This window comes from Lycium barbarum, chromosome 6 (genome assembly GCF_019175385.1).
Source record: "Lycium barbarum isolate Lr01 chromosome 6, ASM1917538v2, whole genome shotgun sequence".
NCBI classification, from domain to species: Eukaryota; Viridiplantae; Streptophyta; class Magnoliopsida; order Solanales; family Solanaceae; genus Lycium; species Lycium barbarum.
Window position 1 is genome coordinate 117,580,580 of NC_083342.1, and position 15,964 is coordinate 117,596,543.

At 34.0% G+C, this 15,964-nt stretch overlaps 1 protein-coding gene across 1 annotated transcript; it reads left to right on the top strand.

The window, feature by feature from the left end:
- The first annotated feature begins 12,861 nt into the window (after positions 1-12,861).
- On the top strand, positions 12,862-14,119 carry LOC132600061 (ethylene-responsive transcription factor 2-like). The gene has a single exon (XM_060313193.1). The coding sequence runs from the start codon at positions 13,083-13,085 to the stop codon at positions 13,701-13,703; it is 621 nt and encodes a 206-aa protein (XP_060169176.1). The 5' UTR covers positions 12,862-13,082; the 3' UTR covers positions 13,704-14,119.
- Positions 14,120-15,964: the final 1,845 nt, after the last annotated feature.

The window sequence follows — 15,964 nt, forward strand, 5'->3', positions numbered from 1 at the left end:
ATTTATGTGTTTTAAGTTGTCCTTATGTTGTTTTATTTTCGAGAAGTACTTAAGTTCTCTATGTTGTTTTATTTTCAAGGATTAGCACTTAAGTTTTCTGTTGTTAGTTTCCGTATTTCTTACGATGTATTTTTATTTTATGAAGATATATAAAATTCCCCAGTCTTCAATTGGATCCAAGATGAGTAATGGAGATATGTGCCTTTTGGATAGTGCTACAACTCACACTATATTAAGAGAAAAGAAATATTTCTCTCATTTGGTTATGAAAAAGGCTTGTGTTAATACAATATCTGGTAATACAAAATTAGTTAAGGGCTCTGGAAAAGCAACCTTATTACTACCTGGAGGAACAATATTGGTCATTAATAATGCACTGGATTGCAGCAAATCTCAAAGAAACTTATTAAGTTTCAAGGTTATTCGCCAAAATGGCTATCATGTTGAGACTGCCAATGAAGGAAAGGTTGAGTACCTTTATATTACTACAATGAAAGCTGGGGAAAAGTTTGTGCATGAAAAATTACCCGCACTTTCTTCCGGGTTGTACCATACAAGTATTGGTGCGGTTGAAACACATATTGTAGTAAACAAAAGGTTTAATGGTTCTAATGATTTTATTATTTGGCATGACCGGTTGGGCCATCCCGGTTCTAATATGATGCACAAAATAATTAAGAATTCACATGGGCATACTTTGAAAAAACAAAAGATTCTTCAATTTAAGGAATTCTCTTGTGCTGCTTGTTCTCAAGGAAAATTGATTATTAAACCATCAGCAACTAAGGTTGCGATTGAATCCCCGATATTTCTGGAACGTATACAGGGTGATATATGTGGGCCAATTCACCCTCTATGTGGACTATTTAAATATTATATGGTCTTGATTGATGCATCTACAAGATGGTCACATGTGTGCTTATTATCAACTCGCAATATGGCTTTTGCGAGATTGTTGGCTCAAATAATAAGATTAAGAGCACAATTTCCAGATAGTGCGATAAAGAAAATTCGTCTTGATAATGCTGGTGAGTTTACATCTCAGGCCTTTAATGATTATTGTATGGCAACTGGAATAGCAGTTGAACATCCGGTTGCTCATGTTCATACTCAAAATGGTCTAGTAGAATCAATGATTAAACGTCTACAATTGATAGCTAGACCATTGCTAATGAGGACGAAACTTCCTGTTTCAGTACGGGGACATGCTATTTTGCATGCAGCGGCACTTGTGCGCATAAGGCCAACCAGTTATCATGAATTCTCCCCATTACAATTGGCTTTGGGTCAGGAGCCAAATATTTCCCATCTTCGAATTTTTGGATGTGTGGTATATGTTGCAATTGCTCCACCACAACGCACAAAGATGGGTCCCCAAAGAAGGTTGGGCATATATGTTGGGTATGAATCTCCTTCAATTTTAAAATATTTAGAACCGATGACTGGAGATTTATTTACAGCAAAATTTGCTGATTGTCATTTTGATGAATCAGTATACCCAACATTAGGGGGAGAACATAAGCCGTTGGAAAAGGAGATAGATTGGAATGCATTATCACTATCTCATTTAGATCCTCGAACAAATCATTGTGAGCAAGAGGTCCAAAAGATGATCTATTTGCAAAATGTCGCAAATCGACTGCCAGATGCATTTACTAACCTTCCAAGAGTTACTAAATCTCATATTCCAGTTGCAAATACTCTAGTTCGAGTTGATCTCCCAGTTGGACAAACAGTTAATGCAAATGAGTCCAGGCCACGTCTGAAACGTGGTAGACCAATCGGTTCCAAGGATAAAAATCCTCGAAAAAGAAAGGAAATAAATGATCAAGATGATCATCATGTGAGGGAAAGTGCTCAAGAAGAGCCCCGACACATAATAAATGATAAGACCACAGAGGAGGTCCAGATACTTCAAAACAATGAGAGTGAAGAGATCTCGATAAGGTATGTCTCGACGGGGAAAATGTGGAACCGAAATGATATTGTGGTCGACAATATTTTTGCATATAATGTTGTTGTTGAAATAATGCAACAAAATGGAGATCGTGAGCCAAATCTTTCGATGAATGAAGACAGAGAAATGATTGGCCAAAATGGAAGGGCGCAATTCAAGCAGAATTGCCTTCACTTGAAAAACGTGAAGTTTTCGGACCAATAGTCCGAACACCTAAAGATGTCAAGCCAGTGGGGTACAAATGGGTGTTTGTGCGAAAACGAAATGAGAAAGGTGAAGTCGTAAGATATAAAGCACGACATGCGGCACAAGGATTTTCCCAAAGGCCTGGCATTGATTATGTGGAGACATATTCTCCTGTGGTGAATGCAATTACAAGTATCTAATAAATCTGGCAGTTCGTGAAAAGCTTGATATGTGACTAATGGATGTTGTCACAACCTATTTATATGTCTCATTGGACCACAATATTTTTATGAAAATCCCTGAAGGATTCAAAGTGCTTGAAGAATACAAAAGTTCGCAGGAAAATTGTTCAATAAAGCTTCTGAAATCTTTATATGGATTGAAACAATCAGGGCGGATGTGGTACAATCGTCTCAGTGATTATTTTCTAAAGGAAGGATATAAAAATGATCCTATTTGTCCTTGTGTTTTTATAAGAAGGTATGGGTCTGAATTTATCATAATAGCTGTGTGTGTTGATGACTTGAATATCATTGGCACTCCTAAAGAGCTTTCAAAAGCTATAAAGTGTTTGAAGAAAGAATTTGAAATGAAAGATCTAGGTAAGACAAAATTTTGTCTTGGCCTACAAATTGAGCATTTGACAAATGGAATATTTGTCCATCAATCAACATACACTGAAAACGTTTTAAAGCGTTTTTACATGGATAAATCACATCCGTTGAGTACCCCGATGGTTGTGAGATCTCTTGACATAAATAAAGATCCATTTCGACCTCAAGAAAATGATGAAGAGCTCATTGGTGATGAAACTCCATATTTCAGTGCAATTGGGGCACTGATGTATCTAGCTAATAATACCCGATCAGATATATGTTTTGCAGTGAGTTTATTGGAAAGATTCAGCTCCTCCCCAACAAGAAGACATTGGAATGGTGTTAAGCATATATTCAGATATCTTCAAGGAACAATTGACATGAGATTATTTTATTTTATGAATCCAAGTCAGATATGATCGGTTATGCAGATGCAGGATATTTGTCTAACCCACATAAAGCCCGAACTCAGACAGGCTATTTATTTACATATGGAGGTACAACTATATCATGGCGTTCAATGAAGCAAACAATAGCTGCCACTTCTTCAAATCATGCGGAGATAATAGTCATTCATGAAGCTAGTCGGGAATGTGTTTGGTTGAGATCAATGACTCAACATATTCAGGAAATGTGTGGTTTTCTTTTGAAAAGGGATATTCCAACTATATTATATGAAGATAATGCTGCATGTATTGCTCAACTGAAGGAAGGATACATTAAAGGAGACAGAACAAAACACATTTCACCAAAGTTCTTTTTTACTCATGATCTTGAAAAGAAAGGTGAGATAGATGTTCAACAAATTCGCTCGATCGATAATTTGCGGATCTGTTCACTAAAACATTACCAACCTCGACATTTGAGAAGCTGATATACAAGATTGGAATGTGTCGACTCCGAGAACTAAAGTGATCTTTTCATCAGGGGGAGAAAATACGCGTTGCACTCTTTTCTCCTTGGTCGAGGTTTTGTCCCATTGGGTTTTTCCTTACAAGGTTTTTAATGAGGCAGCAAATAATGCGTAACGAGACACATTATCGGACATCTAAGGGGGAATGTTGTAAATATGATAATGTGGATGTCCATAACTTTTAGGAGTTAATTCACCATTATGTGCACCATTATGTGTAGTTATACCACACCTCCATTACTCCCTCATTCATCTCCCACAACCACATATTCTTCCCACCTTCTCGAGGGGTTAATGTCATATTCAAGACAATCTTGCAACCCCCTCTCTATGGAGTAGTATAAATAGAGGTATGATATGTGATGTCTACACACTTGAAAGAAAAGAAGAAAGTCATCTTTACATTGTTTTATTCTATATTGTTTCTCTTGTTCTAATATTTTATATTGTTACTTTGAGCTTGGTTTTGCAACAAACTCTAATTAAAGAAAACCCAAATTTAAAGAAATTATTATACGATCAACGTCCTATACAAGGTAAAGTTCTAAATATTTAAATTTTTCTATTATAAAATATTTAATAATAATTGCCTTTCGTCTCATTATTGATCCCGTCGGGATTTAAAACCAATGCGACGATGGTGGATATAATTTTTCTATCCACACACTTAATTTCACTTGTTCTCCAATTAGTTCCTTTTTGTTTCCCTTAACCTACGACAATTTGATTCTATTAACATACTTGTTCTTTCTGTTTCGTTTTTTACCTCAATGTACGACATTTTGGTTCCTAGTAACCTACCTATTAATTGTCATTAATTTATTAACTTATAAGCTAAAATAATCAAATAATAATTTGAGAAAAATAGTAAATGACAATTTTGTCTATTGTGAAGTTTTTTAATGAAGGACAAAAAGTTTCATCAACATTTTTAAGGCCCTTCGTGCTTTTAATATGTAATATAGATAGATAGATAATTCGATGCCTCAACCAACCGAAACTAAAAGGGAAACCAAAATTACTCGACTATATTCCAAGAACTAAAATAGGTAAAAGACATTTTAATATAGAATTCTTCTGGCATTTGACAGCTCGTGATAAGGTTACATGTTTCAAGAAAAATCATGTTTCAAGCAAAATAAAATTCTGCGGTTATGAACGTGCAAAGATTCTCTTGATCTAACATGAATCCGAATATTTCAGAAATGAACGTCACTTGTTTTATCTATAATATTGAATTACTTTTGTTTGTCCTTTCTGGTGTAAAATGAACTGTCAAATATCAGATGGATTATTCATTCTAATATATCGTGAAGGCTAGGGCCCATTTTTTGTTTTGGATAATATACTTTAACTATTTAAAGAAAAATAATACTACTAGCCTATTTGACTAAGTTTATTTTTCTCCAAACGTACTTATTTTTTTTTTCAATAGGTGTTTATTTTAAAAAAAAGTGAGGTGTTTGACCAAGCTTTTGGGAGAAAATAAGTGCTTCTGGAGAGTAACAGAAACGGTTTTCCAAAAACTAAAAAAAATAGCTATTGCCCAAAAGCATTTTTGAGAAAAATACACTTAGAAGCACTTTTTAAAAGCTTAGCCAAACACTAATTACTACTCAAAAGTGTTTTTTAAATTAATTGGCCAAACACAAACTGATTTTCGCCAAAAGTACCTTTTTAAAAAAAAAAAAAACTTTTGCAAAAAATACTTTTCAAAATAAGCTGATTTTAGAAGCTTAACCAAACAGGCTATATCTCTTCTGTTTTACTTGTCAAGTTTACTAAAAGTGGAGTACTAGTTATTTCAAAATACTTGTCATTTTAAAAGAATATAAGAGAGACTTTTAAAAAAAAAAAACTGTAGCTTACTATAATAGAATGTTGAGTAAGATTAATGTGATGAAAATAAGCCGTATTAAAATTGAGATTAAAGTATAAATAAGAGTAATTTAATTAAATAATTTTTTTAATGTTTTATTCTTAAATAATTAAACTCAGCCACACTTAGAGCCCGTTTGGATTGGCTTATAAGTTAGCTTATAAGCTGTTTTAAGCTTTTTTGAGTGTTTGGCTGGCCAGCTTAAAGTCATTTTGTGCTTAAAATAAGCTCAAAAAAATAATTAGGCCCATTTGACTTAACTTATCTAAAACAGCTTATAAGCTGAAAACAACTTATAAGCAAAAAAAAATAAGTTAGACTACCCCAACTTATTTTTTTTAGCTTATAAGCTGCAAACAGCTTATAGACATAAGCCCATCCAAACAGGCTCTTAGTTGGGAGAAAAAAAAAGAACTACTTATATGAGCTAGTCCTTTATACTCAATCAAACACCTAAAGCCCTATTTGTTGAACGTAGTATACGTACCAGCTCAGAGAAACAACATAACCAAACAGCTAAAAATCATGAATCGCAAAAAGGTTTATTTTGCAGGAGGTTGAAACAAACACCACAAAATGAATATTAATTCGTGAGAGAGTTTCTTATAAACTGACAAATAGCATTGACACCATTAGTTCTTTTTTTGTTTTGGGTATAGTGTTAATCCTTTTCGAGCCAATGTACACTAGCCAAATTTTATGCATATTTTTGCAAGTTCTTTTTTTCTTTTTAGGCAGAGCTGCTTGTTAGGGTCTTAGGGATGTAACGGGCCATATAATCACTGAAATCCTCGACGACTGTACTCGAGGTGGAACTATAATATTAAGTATTTCGGACGAATTTAGTAACTTTTATTTAGATTCGATATTTATATTAGAGAATCGATTCAATATGTATAAATATTTAATTATGAACTAAATAATAATTAAAGCAAGATATCAAAATTTATTTCTGCCTCTACCGGTATCTTTTAGACATTTAGTGTACCTAATCAATAGTCATGGAATCATATCTAGATTATTGCAAGGGTTGTGCTTAGACAAACTTTCAATTATTGAACCTTTTTAATAGCCATCCGCGAATCATGCGCCATATAAAACAACCAACTAAAAACCATTCACTTTTCTCTGATTAAACTAAATAAACGCAGGTGTCCTTTCGGAAAAAGAAAAACACAAATTCAGGTGCCCTATTAATTTAGGTAATTAAGATATGATATTGTAATTACCACTTATAGAGGTCTTGACAGGCGTCCTGTTTCTTTTCTTAGGTTAGCTAATCTTCTCTGCCCTCCTTTGTCTCTTCCTTTTCGATATATATCATACTTCGTATGAGGTTATTAGTGGGGATGGTTTTATCTTCTCCACCTTCTGACGGCAATTAAAAGTAAGAGATTGTATCCCATGCTGCTACTATAAAATATGAAAAAGTTGGGACAAGCTGGACAGCACTGTTATAATTTTGTGTCTTTATTGTTATACAAGATACATTTCAATTACTTAATGTGAAAAATAATTTTGTAATTTTATTGTTATAACAGGTTGATGCTAAAGCTTCGACTCTCGACTTGTTGTGGCCTCCCCAGAATGACAATACATACTAAAACCTTATTCACGCAACGTAGAACGGTCGAGTGCAAAGGGGCAGTCACCTAACTACTTATTTTCCTTGCGATTTGCTTCGCCTTTTATTTAATAGAAGAAAGAGACCAAATGATCGAGATTCTTCCCGGCCAGATCAGAGCCTCCAGGATAAGGAGGTGACGATCAACTATCCACTCTCGAGATTCATATTAATCAATAGATAAGACGGAAATCTAAAGTTCCTTCAGATTCATTCCTAAGCTTGCTTTGTTGCAACTAGATGATCAATCGAAGAGTGATGGAGAGAAGAAAGCAGTAAAACCTCGCTTAATTCGATCACCAAGAAGTCGGACGACTGTTTAGTAACGCAGTCATCTTCTTCATCCTCGTCGGGGGAAGATAGGACAAGGAAAATAGATGTAATAAACTCTATAGCTAAGGCCAAATTGATTTGTGGTTGGAACATACAAATGTTAGTACAATTGTGAGAAATTTAAGAGCAGGTTTAATTTCTTCGTGTTTAACAATTACAGTAGTCTCATCAGGGTTCTTCGTATATGTAGTTATGTACTTTCTCTTAATCTCGTGACATTTTTCTTTTTAATGTTAGTTGACGCCATGTCGTCGTTCTTAAACTCATGTGTTGTTTTAAATCTTTATTAAGCAGTTATTATGTTCTAGAGCAGAAGCCAATTCAGGATTTTAAGCTTATGATCGTTTTTTATAACAATCTCAAGTTAGAATACAATACACTAATAATTTTGTTCACAATCGAATATATATATATATATATATATATATATATATATATATATACATACATACATACATACATATCCCATTATATATGTTATGTCATAAAACTATATAATTGCAAAGAAAATATAGAAAAACTTTAGGATAAAAGGGAGAAACTTTGTTTTTCACTTCTCGTTGGTGTGTATATAATTGAGAGAATGGCTCTCCTTTTATAGATGAATTTGGGCTTCAAGTTGCAAAATAGAAAAGAAAAAACTTAATCAAAATTTGTTCATCACAAATTTTGTCGTTGTCCTCAAAGCTCTTGCAACAAGGTACTCCATAGGCAAATAGACTCAAGTCTATTGTCAACTTTTTTTAAATATAGTCACCCATGAAGCTTGGGTGTGCTTTATTCCATCAAGCCAATGTATAAAGAGGTGGACATAGGGCCTAACCTCTATTACAAAAGCAGTATGATAACAATCCTTGAACATGTACGGGAGTAACTGATCTTGACAGCTTGACTACAACAACTGATCCCAGCCCTTCTGTTAACCCTTAACTAATTAAAAAAATTGCCTTATCACATCTTATCGTAATACTTGGCAATTGGCTTTTGTCTAGATGATACGGACTGTTTGCCTCTCTAGGTAAATTCTGATAATTACAATAGATTCTCTAATTATCAAAGAGATAATTGTGAAGCAACAGCAGAACAACCAGAAACGCAAGAGCATTATTGAAGAAATGTCTCAAATCCTTGGCCAAGCTAATGCTAAAGCAACTCACTGTTATAGGGAAGCTAATCAAGTAGCAGACTGCTTAGCAAAAAATGCTTCTGTCAAAGGTCTATTGTCAACTAATGCAAAACCATTATCTTTAATTCGTAAGTGTGCATTTGGTAGTAAAATATTTTTGGGGAAAATGTACCTTTGTGAAATATGTTTTACATCAGGATATTGAAGAAGATTATAGAACAATATTATATATTGAATCCAAAAATATTATAACTCTTTATGTTTTCTCTTTTTTGCTTTTCTACGTGAGACAATGACTTCATTATATAGCTATATATACCTTCTCTATTTAGATTGGAGTTGGACTCTACATTTTCTCTCTATCATCCCCTCAAGTTGGACGTTAGGAATAATACAACTCCAAGCTTGCTTTAGAGTCAATGTAAAGATTGTTGTCTGATTGTTATTAATTGTTAATTATGCAGAGAGTTTCATGTTGATATTGGTAGGAGTAATCCCACCTATAAAGGCAAGAGATATTAGTGTGGTTGTTTCTTCCAAAAAATTGGCATAGATTTGCATGTGTTTGAGAGCTTTTTTGATTATTTTGAAAATCAGATAGTCCCAGATTGTCCACAAGTGGTGTATGTGTGAACTTGGGTCCGACTTGACCTTTTCCTCGCGCCTGTCCTCCCTGGGCTTGGAAAGTCATGGCTTGTATCTTCTTCTTTCATATCGTATCTCTCAGTGCATTAACAAACTGAGTGAATGTTGGAATTGATGTGGAGTCTTGGCCAGTATAACAATCCTCAAGATTTTGTATTTATTTTCATATCCTTATCAAGTTTTATAACCTTTTTATCTTTGTCTTTTTAGAAAAAAATATATTACCCATTGAAGCTTGGGTGTACTTTTATTCCATCAAGGCAAACATAAAGAGGGGGACTAGGGCCTGACCTCCATTAAAAAAGAAGGATGAAAAACACCCTTGAGCATATAGGGGATTGACTGCTAATGCCTTACACCAATTCATCCCCTTCTATTAACACTTAACTAACAAAAAAAAATTAGCCTTATTATATTTTATCTTAAAATTGGCTCTGGTCTAGATGAAATGGTCCCTTTGCTTCTGTAGGTAGATTCTGAAAATTACAAAACATGAAAGATTCACCTTTGACATATGCATTTTTGGCTAAGTAATCTGCTACTTGGTTAGCTTCCCTATAACAGTGAGTAACTTTAGCATTAGCTTGGCCACGGATTTGAGAAATGTCTTCAAGGATGCTCTTGAGTTTTGGTTGTTCCTCTGTTGCTTCACAATCATCTCTTTAATAATGAGTGAATCTAACTCCAAAATGAAGTTCGTATATAGCGATAAGACTGTCACAAATTTTCTTGAATTCTTTTATGTATTCATCTATAGATCTTGGTCCCATCTTGACATTCTGATTTAACTTGTTGCTTCAATTGAAAAAAACAAACAAACAAACAAAAAAACTCCTTGCTAACTTGTAAGTAATGTCCTCAAGACTCCCCCAAATTTGTTTAGTCGAAGTGCACCCAATAATAAGAAACATTGACTCTTCAGTCATTATAATAGTTAATCAGCTTCTCACCAAAACGTTTTTTTCTTCCCATTCTATCAGCTAAGGGTTGGCATTCTTTTCATTTACCACAACCTTAGATCGATGTTGGTTCCTTTACAATAATATCACCCATCTTCAATGTCTGCATGCATCAATGGCTTATTTGGGTTCTCCAAACAAGATAGTTTGAGAATTTCAATTTTATGGGACATATAGCTATGAATTAAAGGAATAGATACTGGTGAAAGGGAGAGAACGTGGAACAAGATTTAGGATTCCGAATAACTACAAAGCTTTGATACCACAAAAAAGATTACAGGACAATATTAAGTGTAAATTTTATTTATTTATTTTCTTTTCTTGTTTTTTGCGTAAGGCAGTGACTTTAGTATATAGCCATATCTTCTCTAGATAAATTGAAATTGAACTCTACACCTTCTCTCTATCATAGAAAAGTTTAGTTGGTATAAAAACATGCGCAACATATGATAATAGTACATTGTATAATAAGGATATATATTCGTGTTTAACTTCTGTTTTTTTATACTCCTACTAAAGATTGAGAAGAATATTGTACTATAGAGGTTGACTGAATTAAGTGATATGAAATAAGAATTGGAAAACTTATACCCATCAATGATGATCCCTTTTGGTTAAACGATTCCATCAACGAAAATATTTCTCTATTAATATGTTCTGTTGTATGTATATACCAAACACACGTAAGATATACTGTATGTTGGATATTGGGCTTGGGTCGTGGGTCGCCCATGTGGACAGACCCAATCCGGTTAGGAGGAAAAGATAAGAAGAGTTTAAGTGGGAAGTTACCACTCCTCTTAGGATAACTCACAGGTTATTAACGTGAAGTGTGTGGGGAAGTTAATTAACTTCTTCTCCTCTTTCCCCTCTTTAAGAAAAGGAAACAGACGTTGTTTTCTTCTTCAAGAAAAAACAGAAAAAGAATTTCTTCTTTCCTTTAATTATTCTCCAACAACACACAAGACTTCTAGTTTGTGATACCAGTGTTCTATTTCCTAGTAAAGTAGAATTGGCTTGGAGCAATTCTTCAACAAAGGTTCTGTGAATTTTCCGCTGTTGTTAACAGGTACATGATTCTTGTTCCTGTTACTAATTTTTGACGCTGTAGTTCATTATTTTTCTGCTGATAATATTTTCTTCCTTCCTCTTTTTATTAATCAAGAGTTTCAAGGTGGATATATCTTATCCCAAGCGGCAAGCGAGACACCACCTAGTTGAATTTTTTTATTACATATGTGTATAAAATTGACATCATTTGTCATTATACTCTTTCCGTCCCAAAATACTTGTCATAATTCGTTTTTCGAGAGTCAAACTACATTAATCATGACCAACGTTTTAAACTGCATAGCTTCATCAGATTGATATGAAAAGAATTGAAACTTATAATAATCTAACGTAGCTCCAAAGATCAATCAAATTGACTATCGAAAAAAGAAACTTTGGGATAAAGAAAGTAATAATATAATTTAAACATGTACTTACTTTTTCAAATGTTAATACTGCTAGTATAAAATTGTGCTTACCACATGCTCGGCACCATAAATAACATGTTCTCCACATTGAGGCGAATCCAAAGCAAATATGTACATATACTTTGTTATGTATATGTGAAACTTCTTTTTATCTCACAATTTAGTGGACTCAATTGTAATATTTTTGGGCCTACAAACTTTGAGGCCACTCAATCATTAGTGTATGAGGGCACAAAATAAAATATTTTGGTATTTAAGCATTAATTATCTCCTCAACTAAAAAAGAGCAGAAAAAGACAGAGAGAGCCACGCTTCTTTAATTAATTTCCTTTCTAATATTGGGTGCTATTTCAATACTATCTTCACGTTTCTGAAATTGTACTGGACATTTCATTCCTAAATTAGAACGTAACATATTTTCTTATATTGACCGTGTATTCACTAAACCGAATAAAGATGTACTTCCTGGATCCCAATTTATGTTATTGCTGTTTACACGAATTATTAAAAAAAAAATAGATTATTAAATTTATAGTCTAAAATATATTAAAGACATTTGTGTAATCATAAATAAGTTAAAAAAAATTAAAACTATACATAATACCTAAATAGGCCCTTAAACTTGGCTTCAACTGACATGTATGTCCTTCAACTTTGGGTGTGCACAAGTAGGCACCTCAACTTGTATAAAGTTGAATAAGTAAACACAAATGCTGACGTGACATTGATGTGGCACTGACGTGGCCCTCCAATATTTATGTGCCACATCAATGCCATGTCATCATTTGTGTTTACTTATTCAACTTTATACAAGTTGAGGTGCTTACTTGTGTACACCCAAAGTTAGAGAGCATACTTATCAGCTGAGACCAAATTTAAGAGCCTATTTATGTATTATGCCTTATTTTTATATATAAAAAGACAACATTTTCTTTGAGATGGACTGAAAAAGAAAATGTATCTCATAAAATTGAGATAGATAAACTATACATGCTAGGCTTGTTCTTCAAATTAAATAAGATATTTCCATTACGAACTGATATATAAATGACTCTGAAATTTTGAGAAGTGAACTTGACTTTGTCGTGATGCGGAAACATAGTTTAGATCTCAAGAAGGAATATATCATTTCTTGAATTGAAAATCAGTACATTAACTTCAAACATTAGATAATCAAAATATAGAGCATAACATCCATGTGCTTAAAAGGGAACCTACATAGAAATTCAAACAAATAAAAAAGTAAAGCTATAGGGTCTAGCGAGCTACATAGGCCAAGGGTATAAATAGACATTGTTTATCAATTCTTCAATTCAAACACAGCAAGCCCTAGTGAACAAAAAGTGCAAGCAACTATTCATCCAAATAAAACTTAGGGCAAAGAAAATGAATCCAACTGATGAAACCTTCTCTTTGTCTGACCTTGATTCCGATTATTCAAAATGTTTTTCACCGATGAGTTGTAGCAACACAATGCCTAATAGTCCTAGCTCAAGTTTTGACAACTTCAGTTGGGATGAAAACATTGAACAAACAATGTCGCTCGAATCTGATGAAAAGCCCGAGCCCGATGAGCAAGCGAACGGGCCAACGGAAGCCCGTGATCAGGAGAACACACAGCAAGATTGGAGGCGGTATATAGGAGTGAGAAGGAGGCCGTGGGGAACATTTGCAGCGGAGATAAGAGACCCGAATAGAAGGCACAAAAGATTGTGGTTAGGAACTTACGAGACTTCGGAGGATGCAGCATTGGCTTACGACCAAGCCGCTTTTAAAATTCGCGGCTCGAAAGCCCGGCTCAATTTTCCTCATTTGATTGGCCCGAACATGCCTGAGCCAGCTAGGGTAACCGCGAAGCGCAGTTCGCACTCAGTGGAGCCCGCGCCTTCTTCTTCTTCATCGACCTCATCAGAAAATGGGACAAGGAAAAGAAATGTAGATGTAATAAATAATATAGCCAAAGCCAGGTCTTTTGGTAGTAGCTGGAACGTACAAATGTTACTATGAAAGGAAGAGTGTCTGTGATCATACGCAGCTGTCATTTATCTAGTTAAATAAAAGGATACTTTTACATTTCTAGGTAACTATTTTTTTTTATTTTTTTTTGGTACTTAAAAGCGGTTAAATTCATCAAGTGTAGTGGCCAGTTTAGCTAATTAAACCTAAAACCATCTATTACTTGATTAGCTTAGCTTCTCTGGAACAAAGTGTCACTACAAAAAAATGGGTAATTTGTGAAGGTTGAAAGTTGTAATTTGCGGAGGTTTTAGCTTCCACTAGTTACTAGAAGAGGCTAAAACCTCCGAGAATTACAATTTTCAAACTCCGCAAATTATCTTTTTTTTTGTAGCGTGTGATGGAGATATTTGCTTGGCTCAAATTGTAGTTGGTAGTCTGTTCTTTTAATATATTAGATCAGTCATAAGTCCACTCACGTAAAAATTTCAGTTGTCCATATTGTATTCCAGTCAAGACATTTGTTTGAGAATACCCTTGTGTCTCATTTGTTGGGCAATAGTTTCTAAACGAGTTTAAATAGTTTTGGGCTACTCCATAGAATTAAACTTCGGTGCGCTCGTGAAACCTCATTCTCTCTTCATGTTCTATTGGCAGGGCCGGCTCAACAACCTCGGTGGCCTAAAGCCAAATCATGATGAGAGGCCCTAACTTTTCTTTAAATTTTTTCTTTATAAATATTTTATTTATGAAGTTTATTAATAACAAATAGTGTAAGTTTTTCTTCCTTTTTTTAGTTAAAAATAGAAGTACCGTTTTACTTTTAAATACTACTACCTCGGTCCCAATTTATGTGATACTTTTTGCTTATCGAGAGTCAATTTGACTAAATTTTGAAGTAATACTTCAAGATTAATATTTGTATATTTGAAAACTACATGAAAAGTAGTATAAGTTACAACTTTTCTCATATCAATTTGGTGAAAAAATACATCTTCAAATTTTGGTCAAAGTTAATGCAGTTTGAATCTTGAAAAACAAAAAGTATCACATACATTAAGACATATGAGTAAATAAAGAAAATTATTCATAAACCTATTATTAACGAAAATGGGGCCCCCAAAAAAGCCATTGCTTTGGCTGCCTTAGCCTTGAGCCGGCACTGTCTATTGGTTTGCGCTCTCTTTCTCTCTCTCAATTCACCTCATTGACCACAAACTTTGCTCGATGCCACTCCTTAACCTGATGATCAAAGTTGACTCTCCTCTCAGTTCCAGCTCGCTTTACAAGAGTTGATTTCTCAAGAGGTCACTCAGCTAATGATAATTATCTCAGAAAGTCACTTTTCTTTGTTTTGAAATAGAAGCCACTCAACTAATGGTAATTATTTCAAAAAGTCATTTTTCTTTGTTTTGTAATAGAAAAGTCATTCAACTATTGTCATTTCACCTTCAAAAGCACTCAACCGATCGAATCAGGTGATATTTCTGGTAAATATTGCTGACGTTGAAATTTTTTAAAGTCGAACTTTTAAAAAATAGAAAATTATCCATTTTAATTAAGCATTAAAGTGTCCCGCTCCATTAGTTCTGCCCGTTTCACCAGTCTAATCCGCTTAAATTAAAGTAAAAATTACGTGACGTGGCAAACAGTAAGATTGTATTTACAATTGAAACGTAGCTATAATTTCAAAAAAATTACGAAACGTAGCTACTGTATATACAAAATGTAGCTATCAACGCTGATACAATATGCGTTGATACAACTCTTTCATGCATTTTCAACTGATACAGTATGCGTTGATATCTAAGTTTGCGTGGGAGGGTGTTAAAGAATATATATACCTGTCCATCGATTTTTGTAAGGTATAGTTTATACGAAAAAGTTTAAATGGTCCTGGGTTTCTTTATCCAATATCTTAAAATATTGGGTTGAATATTCAAATTCTCTCACATGGATCCGCTAGCTACTTCAAGAGGTTTAAAAGAGCCTGCAAGGCTACAACTTCCTTAACTTCGTGGTCTGTCTTTTCTATTGTGTCTCACTCGAGCTCAATGCATGTATTGGAGTAATTTGAATGGGTGGTTGTACAGATTATTTCAAAATCTGATAATAATATCCTAATTTCTTCTGGATCCATAATCCAACTTGGGGCATCATCCCGGAGACTAATAATATCTTTATTTCTTCTTTATTATATCACCTTGATTCAATTATAATATCAAGGTAGGGGTCAATATTATCTCCACTATTACAAGAGGTGAAAGCCTAAGTGAATAAGTTTATTTACAAAATACAAAATCCAAAAGTCA

Coding starts and splice junctions, on each gene's coding strand:
- LOC132600061 (XM_060313193.1), top strand. CDS start 13,083: ATGAATCCAACTGATGAAACCTTCTCTTTGTCTGACCTTGATTCCGAT.